General features: G+C 38.8%; 2 protein-coding genes across 4 annotated transcripts; one reads left to right on the top strand and one right to left on the bottom strand.

Annotated features, from left to right (window-relative positions):
- Positions 1-3147: 3147 nt before the first annotated feature.
- On the bottom strand, positions 3148-9508 carry LOC135638981 (E3 ubiquitin-protein ligase At1g63170-like). Of its 2 annotated transcripts, none has more exons than XM_065152627.1 (5): positions 8728-9508; positions 6355-6474; positions 6127-6259; positions 5038-5199; positions 3148-3545 (listed from the first exon to the last, which is right to left on the bottom strand). In XM_065152627.1, the coding sequence occupies exons 1-5, from the start codon at positions 9495-9497 to the stop codon at positions 3372-3374; spliced, it is 1359 nt and encodes a 452-aa protein (XP_065008699.1). In that variant the 5' UTR covers positions 9498-9508; the 3' UTR covers positions 3148-3371. The 2 variants fall into 2 exon arrangements, with proteins under 2 accessions (XP_065008699.1, XP_065008700.1); XM_065152628.1 differs by having other exon boundaries at positions 5038-5196; positions 8728-9506.
- An 838-nt stretch (positions 9509-10346) lies between these two features.
- On the top strand, positions 10347-11288 carry LOC135637827 (CEN-like protein 1). 2 transcript variants are annotated; one of them, XM_065150643.1, is made up of 4 exons: positions 10347-10611; positions 10683-10744; positions 10827-10867; positions 10959-11288. In XM_065150643.1, the coding sequence occupies exons 1-4, from the start codon at positions 10402-10404 to the stop codon at positions 11177-11179; spliced, it is 534 nt and encodes a 177-aa protein (XP_065006715.1). In that variant the 5' UTR covers positions 10347-10401; the 3' UTR covers positions 11180-11288. The 2 variants fall into 2 exon arrangements, with proteins under 2 accessions (XP_065006715.1, XP_065006716.1); XM_065150644.1 differs by having other exon boundaries at positions 10347-10602.
- The last annotated feature ends 937 nt before the right edge of the window (positions 11289-12225 follow it).

Raw genomic sequence — 12225 nt, forward strand, 5'->3', positions numbered from 1 at the left:
GCTCGTAACCGGGCGGTATCAACCTGGTTGCGACCTAGCTATGGCGAGGGAAGAAGAAGCGTTGAGAGAGAAGAGAGAGAAGGCACTCGAAGAAGAGGAAGAATCGAGAAAACCTCGACGATCCCAATCCAGGGGTAACAAAGAGGTGACAACTCAACTTCTTCTTTGTTGCGTTCTTTTGCTGAAGGTGGGAGACGCCTATAGTCTTTGTCTTGTTCTTCGTCGAATGTCGGGGATGCATGTGGCCTTTGACGTTTTCGTTGAACGCCACAAATGAGGAGAAGACTATGTTCTTTTTCTCGTCTGACACGATAAGGAGAAGAAAAGGAGGCGATGTCACTGAGACAGTATACATCTTCTTTTTTTAAAATATTTTTTATATATTTTTATATTATATATAGACATACCAAGCGATACATGTCTTGACGTATTGCTCGATACGCCCGTACTACGTGTACCGTATTGAGCAAAGCTCGATATGTTGGTACGGTATGAAAATATAACGATGGCCCTTGGTTAACACAACCTATTTAAATGGATCTAAGTTATCAAATTTATCATATGAAGCCACTAGAGGTGCAAGTATTTTTGTAATAATTTCATTTAGCAAATCATGTGCAATAATAAGGTAACTAATAGCCACAATCATTTTGTGGACCATGACCCAACAAGAGATGATATAGGGTTATCCTTAGTGTTTATGAGGTAATAATTCATAACTTTTGTTTTTGTTGGATGCTTGTTTGGACTTCACAACGTCTCCGTTATAACATCGTCTTGTTGTTTCTTGTATACACTTGGTGGCTTCTCATAACAAAATCTTACTTTTGTTATCAGAGATCTATTGACCCATAATCAAACAAGCTTATGCCGTCTACGAAGATAATTAAAGCAAGTGTCTAGAGGCCTATTGGTTTGATTACCTTTTTTATATACACACTTTTGGTTTGATTACACTGTATTTCCTAAAAAAAAAGTGTTCGTGCTTATTTGTGGTATCTGAAACGTTGCTGTGACTTGAAACTAGAAGTCAATTTTTTAATGCTGCATAATTTTCCTGTGCAGATGATGAGACCAGACTTGGGACAGTTTATGGAACCAATAATTGCTTCTTATGACAGTCTATGAAATCAGCTGCAAACAAATCATTTTCAAGCTGTGCAGTAAAGTAGGAGCCACACACTTTTCGAACCAATAATTGTAGGAAGTAGTGAACAGAAGATGGAAGACAGTTAATGATCTCATGGAATGCAGAGAAAAATTGAACCGAATACAACTTAACAGTAGAAGAAACAGTACCTACCAACAACCAGCAGAACTTGACAGTAAAAGAAACAACCATCACTGCCCACGTTCCAATAAAGAATAAGCAAGTGTAGCTCGGTAAGCTTAAAGAGAAATTACCAAGAAAAAAAATATATATAAAAAATAAAATAAAGCAAGAAGCACCTCATTGCATATTTATCTATCATCAGACAAAACTTCAAACTTGCCAAAAATTAACAACCAGTTCAATAGGGACAATAAAGAAAATAGGTTCACCATCTACAGGTAATAAATAATAGTACATGTATTCATGGTGAGCAAAGGTAAAAAGCTTTCACTGTTTGAGAAAGTAAACTTACTGCAGCTACATCACCAATATATGTCTGTCCAAATCAGGACGTCGCTGAGATGTTTTCATCTTAACCGCAGGTGCCAGGTGCAATTAGCACAGTCCAAAAAGTTCAGGTCTTGAGAGACTAAAATAAATGCTTCATGAAGATAAAATGATATAACAACAATATAGTTTAGAATTCAACATGAAGTCTCTCACCTGTAGATATAACAACAAAACCAAGACAAGTTACATGCATCATCATCATCATATCAACGGAATCACCGTTCTGATGAACAGTCTTCTAAGGTCTCTGCAAGAGAAAAACAATAGTTTATGACAGTGCATAAAATGTGGAGGAAGCCAAACTAATAACTAATAGGGAAAGAGAAATGAACACATCTGAGAATGGTCCATTAATGCATGCCGTACTGTGCCTTTGCGTGATATCAGTACAAAAGAAGCACTGAAGATTGATTGTCAGCATTACATTTCGGGTGTCAACCATAACTCCAACAACCAAACCCAAAGCAGCAACATAAAAGAATCAAGAAAACAGAAGCTCATCTGAAGTGGTTTACCGGACTCTACGTGTTCAAGAACGTCGCCGGCGTAGATTATATCCGAGTCGACGACAGCCGAACATCCAATAATCCAACCCTTCGAAGGTACTCCCGAGGTATCCGAATCTTTACCTGAAAGCCACTCCGAGAGGCGCTTCAAGAACAAAAGCGGAAGCAGCAGCATCAAAATGATAGCACACCGAAAGGGAGATCAAGAACCAAAAGGAAAGCCGCGACGCGACGTCAAGGAATCAAGAAAACAAAAGCATCGCAGAAAGGTACCGGGCTGAAAGCATTCAAGAACGAAGTCGGTGAGGAGATAGCACCCAAGTCGGCGCCAACCGAGTCCCGGAGCTCGATGGAGATCCATCGAGAGGAGGCAGGAGATGAGCTTACGTAGATCATTGCCGCTGCAGAAGAAGAAAGGATCCCATCTGCGGATACGAGACGGCGCGGAGAAGACAACATGCTCGAAGAAATGCTTTGGGCCCCTGGAGCGGCCGCGTAGATGAAACGAATTCTTGGATGGAGCAGAATAAATACTGCCGTGAACGGGACCCGGTTTGGTTCTCCTAATCAAGTCCGTACCCAACAAATCCCGAGTCATTAGCCCATCAAATGAGGCTTGTTCGGTCGAAGACCTCATCTTAACCCTTCGCAAACGAAGTGTTTTTATTCAATGCAGACTTTACGCTGCACCACACGAAGAAAACTCAAATCCATGGATTGATCGAATCAAATCGAGCATAGTTCGTTCGTTCTTGCACATCTCAAGCCCGATAAATCTGAGGAAGCATGAACCATTGAAAGTATATACGTAGTATAAATGTGTTTAGTGAAACGGCACGACGTGGGCAGAGACCCCTCTCACCGAAGGGTTCCTACATCAAAGGTTCGCCATCTCAAAGCATGATGAGTGCAGATCATGTGTCTGAATAAATTATATGGAGAGAGGATTTGAACTCTTTATGTGAAGGGGACAGATAATAGAGCAACATTTCCCGAGTCCAACAGGAGCATCAGGCTTATGAACAACATTTTCATGTTGGGCAACAAATTTTTTGTATGCTACATATGTCCACCAACATAGGCCACAAATTACAATAGTCCATGAGGACGCCTACCACCACCAGCAGCAGAAGCAGTAAAAGTTCGCTCACGTCGTCATCTCTTTACACATAATAATCACATCTTTTAGGTGGCCAGAGGATCTACACCTCCTCCGTTCCGTGGTGGTTGCTTTTTAATATGTTGAACTTGCAGAGTGGGCATGTAGCATTTATACGCAGCCATTTATCTATGCAGCTGCAATGGAAATGGTGACCACAAGGCAGTTCACGCAGCTCCACACCATCGTCATACGGAGACAGGCAAATGCAGCATTCCTGCAGGTAAGAAAGACACATATGATTGCAAGTAAACTAGATTTGGTTGCTTCGAGTTCATGGAAGGTGATAAAAAGGACAATAAAATCTATCAGATCAACATACAGGGAATAACCCTGTTAACATTTAGCAATAAAAAAGAAAAAGGCAGATAACAAACAAACAGGTCCATGAGTTGATTCATTTGTCGGTATGCTCAGTCTGACAAAAATGAACCTTTTTCATGCCACTTTGATATCTAGTTAGCTTTGGGATGGCTAGAATCTGCTTTAAAATGATATTGATTTGGAGATAGGCAATTGAGTCAAAGTGAATTTTGTCCTGAGCTGAAGATTGTAAAAAACATGAGATTCTCAAAAAATTTCCAACAGCTGCCTCGTTGCTGGAAAGATCTGATGTTGCATAGCAAAATGAAACGAAACCTATCTTGGTTAAAGCATCTATACTAGCATCTTTCAATAACAATTATAAGCATCTACATTGAATCGGTGGTGACATCTTTCCTATTCATTGAATTACACTGAGAGAGCTAGGTCTTCTGGAAAAAATTGCTCTGCCTGTTAAGTAAATATCAAGCTCCCTATCGCCTTGCAACTTTTTTTCCTGTCAAGCCCAGTGAAAAGTTACTCATGAAAAATTAGATTGCTCAAGCACAATTGGACTCGTGCATACTGATATGACTTCATCAAACATTACACTGGAAGATCTTATGTTGATTGTTTTCTATAAAATGCATTAAGCAGATTACCATCTTAGCCATGGAGAACTCATGTGGAATCTCTATAAAGGCTGAGCACGTTTTCATTAAAGTGTCAATTATCTGTGACCAGAAAGCCATCAACTAGAAGCCCACCTTGCACTAGAAAGAAAAGTATAAAAATACTCTGGTCAAGTGGTGAAAGGCACAATTGTTTCATTAAAAGGGTTAGACTGCCATGGGAGTAATGGTAGAGAAGAAGAATTAATTTAAAACAAATAAACTTACAACCAAAGAAGATAACCTCAAAAAGTAAGAAAAACCAAATCAACATGAAAATTAGATATAAAACTGATTTTCTTCAACGCCTTGACAGGAGGGAAGAGGGATAACACAGTGGTTTAGAAAAACAAGGGGACATAAAAGCAATCTTCATAGATGGACCAAATGATGTTTAAGACTAGATATGGACCAAATGATGTTCAAGATCTTTAAATTTAGACTAAGTATAAAACCAGGTAGTGGGCTTCGTTTGATAAATAGATTATCAATATATTTAACAGATCTCCACCAGGAAGCCATCATTTGGCACTTACAACTCCAATCATGCCTTTAAGTGATTTAGAGAAAATTTTCTTGCTTACTGTTCCTGGGTGTCTGCCTAATGATCATACCACGCAAGACAACAGTGACATGTAAAGATCCATAAAAGGAAAATAAAATTAAACACAAACTAAAGCCTAAAGAGAAAAACAAGAACTAAAGCTTAAAGATAAGTCAAACTGAAAAGCTTACAGCATCCTCGGCTGAAAGAGTGTGCTCCACGGGTGGATCACTGCCACACTCTATCATGATTCCACCAAAAGGTCCGGATATCTCAAGTTTTTCAGGATCTCCAACCTTATGGAATTTGTACTTTGAAAGTTGGTGTATATCTTCTTCAGACGTTCCTTCCTGCTTAAATGGTGAAATGAATGCATCACATACTTGATATTATACAAATCATAGATAGAAGTCCCATATGACTGCAATATATGACATGCCAACCCATAAGATTCAAGCACTGCATTGACAGAAAGCAACAGCATGCATTAAGTACCACGGCACAAACTGCACAAGTGGCCAGCCAAAATAGACGCCATGTGACATACTAACCCTTGATGCAAGCTCTTACCATGTCTTATTAGGATCCAGTAAAAGAAATATTTCCAGACATTCAAAAATAACTAAAGAACCCACTTATACCATGAATGAAGAGAGAAGACCTACATTTAACCAACAAATTTCAATGCACATAAATGTGAAATATCTGTGATAATTTAACCAAAATGAACAGATAGAAGTACAAAGGTTTTAAGCAAAAGGTCACTATAAAGCAAAATATTGTCCTTAGCAAATCAGATTAATGAAATGAAACTAAAAATACCAGAGTTCAGCTAGCATAATATAAACAAATACATTATCATCAAAGGAAGTACTAGATAGGGTTGGTATTCTAAAAGATCAGCTCAGGTGTGTACAATTGCATAAACTCATATAAATTTATTTCCCATATTTTAGCTAGAGAAAAGTTTATACATCTTTGATAAGCACCCTCTTACACACCGCTGTTGATAACAATTGCATCAACTTCAAGAGCAAAATGTCAGACAAAACGTTACTCAAGTTAGTAATACTCCATATAAAAAGATCAACCCAGAAGAAAATTACCAAAAAAGATTTACCAAGTTGTGACATGGAATGATTGTTTTCTCAACCCTTATCTGGAAAGAATATAAAACCCAGTCTAGCGAATTGCTTCAAATATCAAAATAATCAAGAAAAGAAGGAATAGCTACAGGATAACAACATGACATGGATATACTAACACTTGAGGTGGCATACCTGGTCTGCAACAGCATATAAAATGGCAATGATGCATGGCAGACAGCAGCAAACAGCAATACCGACCACACAAGCCAAAGCAACACAGAAAACAACAAAGAACACATCAAACGCCAGAAAGACTATGCACAGCCTGCAAAAAAAGAAAGGTTCAAACTTAATTCTGGAGTTCATCATGGTTCAAACTTTACTATGCAACAAAATACTTGATCTATATCTTAGTCAAACCAGTAAAGTTGGGGTGCATCATGGGTCAATTCTTGGCCTCCGGCAGATACCCAGTAAAATCCAATGATCCACCATATGAATGAGAACATAGTGTTTGCAGACTCCAGATGCTTTACAACACTGCCAAAAAAGGGAACAGATGAAAAAAGGTAGAAACTTGGTATCCATGATAAATAAAGGTAGAAACTTTAGTAATCTTATGTTCCTATAGTATACAAAGGGTATTATATAGAGAAAAGAGGAAAAATAAAAAATAAACCTACACAGAGATCAACACATAATTATTTATAAACATGGTCATGGCCCTTTCCAGAATTATGGCATCTTAATACAGAAGAAATTTTGCACCATGCATACAAGTAAAATGTTGATTAAAGATAAATTTCACAATGTGACTAGATATGTAAAAATCATGAAGTCTATAATCGGTGGTTCATATACATAAAGTCCTTTTAAACTAAAATGGCCCATTTGCAGCAGTTGTATTTAATAGAAAGGTATGGCTACAAAGAAGCAAATATATATAGTATATTTTATTGCCTCTGAAGTTTATGTTAAAGGAAGCAACAACAGAAAGAAAAACATACAAAGACAGCCAGTTCAAGAGGTCCTAACCACTTTGGAGATAATAATATGATTTGAACCATCACACATCTTAAATGTAACAGAAGTTTCAATAAAGGATCTCCGTCCATAATTGGCATGTTCATAGGATCTGTGATGGGTAACACAAGCCAAAAAGAAACAAGACGACCTGTCAGTATTCCCTCAATGCAGCACAAACTGTATGCCAATCCTGTGCCTGTACAGTTCAACACTTGTCAAAGTCCGAATAAAAACCTAGCCCACAGACACGTAAGATTAACCCCAGGAACATTTTTAAATAATTATACTTGACAAAAGAACTCGTGCGTCATCCATTTAAATAACCCCCAAATCCAAAGTATACAGTATATTGATAAAGCAATCACTACTAATGTTACAATTTATCTCCCTGGCCAGTACTTCTCTAGTTCAAGGATGTGAAAAACCCTCCCAAAGAGAATTGGAAGAGAAAAAGGAAGGTTGTATAGCTGAAAATTTTGGAGAAACTGCAAATGAGATAATTGAAGTGTCCCTTACAAGATTTATTCGAAGGATATTATTGCTGAATGCTGAGCTCTAAATTATTAGAGAAAGAACAAGAAAAACCATGTCTCCTTAATTTGTTTCTATTGTTGAATGCGCTCAATCAGGGGTTTTCGGCTGATCACTGCTCGTCAAAGGTTTAAGAGAGGTCACCAACCCTTCTCCTCAACCTGGTAGGACTTGGTGAACTATTTTGCGAGTAGGGTAAAGGAACCCTTTCAGTCACAGGAAAAGGGTTGCCGGACCAGATAGTTGGCTGCACATGTCTGTTGAGCCTTGCTTAATGAGAAACCATGGCCACTGGGCTTCTAATGCTGCTGCTTTTGTATATACTGCCTGTTAGATTTCTCAAAGTTAATTTTTGTAAAGAAGAAGAAATACCAAACATGCCCTTAACTTTTACATTTAAATTTGATACAGTCACAAGTCAACCCTTCTCCTTTCTAATAACTTCCTTTTCTTTCACTATGCTCTAATCACCAAACATCAAACATCAAAGCAATCAGCATTGTTTATGATATTATTTTCTTTCTAGATAATCTGCTGATTTCAAACAATTACCAGCAGACTTTTATATGCTTCCATTTATAAATAATTAGGTGTAATCCTGATAGAGATCAAATGAGGCCTATAGATGTTGTCATTAGGTGATATGAGTTAAATATGATTAGTGGTGTATGGAGGAAGGTCGCAAGACTTCAATAAAAATAATGATAATAATAAAAACCTTAATGCTCTTGAATTAACGAGAGATATTGCATTACACAAGGGACAATGGTGAAAAAAATCCATGCGGCCAGGCCAAATGGTTTGGTATGGCTTATTATTCGTATTGTTATGAACAGAAATCCCAGAAAAAGGGTGGTTGATATTTGTTAACTTTTTTCTAAACAGAGACCGGGAGAATGCATGGTTTTCCCCCATTGTTATCGGAAACAAAAGCTCTTCTGCATACATGGATTATCTCCTTTACCATAGAAGTCCATTCCATTTTCCAGATATTTAAGTAGGGTATGGCATCATTCTCATTCAGTTATTTTTTTCAGATCAAATATTATATCTCATAGCCCAGGATAATTGCTACATTGAATAGGAACATCATGCATTCAGAGATCAACAGAGAACTATTGTGACAAATAGTAAATCTACATGCATGTGAATATCAAGAAGAGGAACGAACAACAGCGGAATTTTGTTAGTGTTGTAAAAGAAAACTAGTAGAATGCAGGATAATAAAATCCTTACCCATTACTATCTTCGTCTTGGTGCTGCGCATCATCCGCAGATTCTCCGATCTCCCTTGGTGAATTCGTGCCCGAGCTCCTCCCACTACTGCCCTCTTCCACGTCCAGAATATCCTCCTCGGTCCGGTGCCTCCGCCGGTACTCGATGCACACACAGACCATATGCAGCAGGCACTGGAACGCGTATCCCACGATCCACAATCGAAGAGGCATCGACGGCGTCTCATCACGGCTCAAGATCAGCACGCCGACAGCGACCCCCACGAAGGCCAGGTTCCACAGGATGTCGAGGAACACGACGGGCTTAGAATAGGCCCAGTCGTTCTGCCGCTCCTCCAGATGCTCCGCCGCCGTCTCCCGCACCATCATCGACGGCTCCCTCATCATCCGCCGGCCGCTCGCCCGGCGGAGGAACCAAGCGGCACTGCGGAGGCTGGGGCCTCGCCCGGACCGGCCCGCGCCGCCGAGGAGCGGGGCCGGGTCTATGCTGCCTTCCCCGCCCGGGCTCGGAGGCCTCGTCGTCGTCGTCGTCGTCGACATCCCCAATATCGAAGATCTGAAATCGGATGCAACTCTCGTCCTTGCGCCGACCCTAATCGATCCTATCACTTCCGATCGTGGCGATCCCCAAACGAAGATCCTCGACGAGGAAACCCTTGGTGTGACGGAATCGGCGCCACTTTTCGTCGTCTCTTGATGAATCCCCACAAACGATGATGAGGGCGGGGCCAAACGCGTACAGTCTCGACGCGTAACCGCGTCAGTTTGCATGTGCTACCTCTAACGGTGTAAATTTGTCACACTGTACTCTTTTAAATCTTGGAAACCTCTCTTATAATTAATTCTAAAAAGTATCAATAATTAATTAATAATGCAGAATGATCTTTAAATTATTTATGTAGATATATTATACTTCTAACAGTCATCAATAATAATTAACCACGTAGAAAGATCTTTGAACTATCTCAGGGGAAGTCAAGACATGGAAATAAATAACAGGATTAAGTCTAAATGACCTAAAATATATGATTAACTCGCTCATTAATTTCATTGGATTTGAATCACTTGTCAAAAAATTTTGAAGTTAAATAAATTAACAATAATATCTATAAGACTTTTATATATTAATCTAATATTAAAAACTATACCAAGGAAGAACAAATTCTTTCAATTCTAGGATAAGACAGAGACGCTCTTCCAAAGGATTCTGTCTACCTACCGTCTCCATTAAGCTGGCCCGAGCGAAAAAGATATCCATCAAGCACCAGAAATCATACACATCTTTTCTGATTTCCACCTCTGACCAGCAGACAAATGTATGCCCGTGGATGTCAATCCCATTCTGATTCCTTCTCTGACGCAGACGAAACCTTTCCCAGCATCCATTACCCGAAAGATATCATTAACAAAGGCGAAAGGTCCACTCCTCCGTGCGTAGACTTTGTGAAGTTGTTCAATCAGTGCTCCAGTTTATGATGATTTCAATCCTCCCATCATCTGTCCTCTCGACACCTCACGGCACGAGAATATCTCTTTTTGATCTCCGTGGCCAGCTTGCACTACTCCTTCCCTCTATAAACCCTACCGGCTCCGAAGCAGGAGCCACAAACTTGTCTGCACCTTCTCATTTAGAAGCTTGCAGCTTTCTTCGAGTTCTTTCGATCTCGCTGACACGATGACCAAAACGTTGGGTCCACTCGCAGTGGGGAGAGTGATAGGAGATGTGTTGGATTCCTTCGTCCCTGGAATGAAGCTGGAGGTTGCTTACGGTCATAACAAGCAAGTCTACAATGGCCATGAGCTCATGCCTTCTGCGGTGTGTGCAAGACCCCGGGTTGAGATCGGTGGTGATGACATGAGGAGCTTTTATACGCTTGTACGTAACGTATGATTCTATCAACTTTGATCAGGCGAAACGGTCAAATATATGGAGTTAATTTATAAGAGCATTCGTAGGTTTTGACAGACCCAGACGCTCCGAGCCCCAGTGACCCTCACTCGCGAGAACATCTCCACTGGTTAGCATGCAGCGTAACATTTCTATTACGGTCTGTAAAGTTGGTATTCGGTGCATAAACAATCTGGGTTTGGTTTCTTCAGGATTGTTACTGACATTCCCGGCACGACTAATGCATCGTTTGGTGAGTAGTAGGACTCGAACACATTCTTCCGATGCTCATCTTTTCATGGTTGATGCAAGTGATGAAGTGCCGGTTAGTGTGGACGATGCAGGTAGAGAGATAGTTAGCTACGAGGCACCGAAGCCTTCCATCGGCATCCACAGGTACGTGTTCGTCCTCTTCAAGCAGAAAGGGAGGCGAACGGTGTGCGTGCCGCCGGCTTCGAGAGACCACTTCAACACGCGAAGCTTCTCCGAGGAAAGCGGCCTCGGACTGCCTGTGGCTGCGGTCTACTTCAACGCACAAAGAGAAACAGCTGCAAGAAGAAGATGAATCGTGATTGTGATGATCAGCCACGAGTTTCATCTATGGAAGCGTTCTTACCATGAAGAAATGAGCAAGAAAATTATATGTAACATTATTATCATAGTGGTAAGTTTGTTTGAATAAGTATGTCCAATGTTTTAATATTTTATTTTAATGAATTAAAAATCCAAATACTGAATTGGTAAAAAAAATAAATATAATAAATGAAAACAATGGATGATTAGTATGAATGACACTAAATGGGATCTATTAATCTATATTTTCAAATTTTCCTCACATGTAAGTGACAAATTCAAATCCAATAATTTCGAATTAATTATTTTATTTTAAATTTTAAATATTATTATATTAATATATAATTAATATTTATAAAAAAATATTTATCTCATTCATAACTCGACACGTGGCACACACAATCTATACAGAGAGAATAGATTCTGATAACTCTTTTTTGAGGAAACAAAACACCTTGGATGAGTATATAAGTTTCCATTGAAATGTAGATTAATTCCACAAATTATCATTCCTTCTATTCTGTATCCATCGGTCGTCGTGACAAGTCAACGTCATCTCGGCCATGCACCAAAGATTCATTCCCTCGATATTAATAGTGTGCAGCATCTACTTTACCGAGCAGTAATGGCCAATAAATCAACGCCATCAACAATCTTGCCCTCTTAAATGACCGATGATATTTATCCTCCCTCCTCACTGCTAATAAGGTGATAGGTGTAGCCACCACCAAGTCTTATCCTTCTTTTCATTTTAAACATCAATTTTTTAAAATAAAAATAAATAAATAAATAAATATATATATATATATATAATTTTATTTTAAAATTTAAAAAAATATATATGTATAACTATAAAAAAAAAAATAAGATTATAAAATTTTTAATCAAACTAAAAATGTCTCTTTAAAGTTGATTTTAACCACTGTATCATAAGTTGATTTATTTTTATAATATTTAACTAATTTAAGATAAGAATAATTGATTTTGATTTTTTTTTTCAAAATTAAAAATATAATCAAACTGTTTAGGACATATTTA

This window comes from Musa acuminata, chromosome BXJ3-5 (genome assembly GCF_036884655.1).
Source record: "Musa acuminata AAA Group cultivar baxijiao chromosome BXJ3-5, Cavendish_Baxijiao_AAA, whole genome shotgun sequence".
In the NCBI taxonomy this organism is placed as follows: domain Eukaryota; kingdom Viridiplantae; phylum Streptophyta; class Magnoliopsida; order Zingiberales; family Musaceae; genus Musa; species Musa acuminata.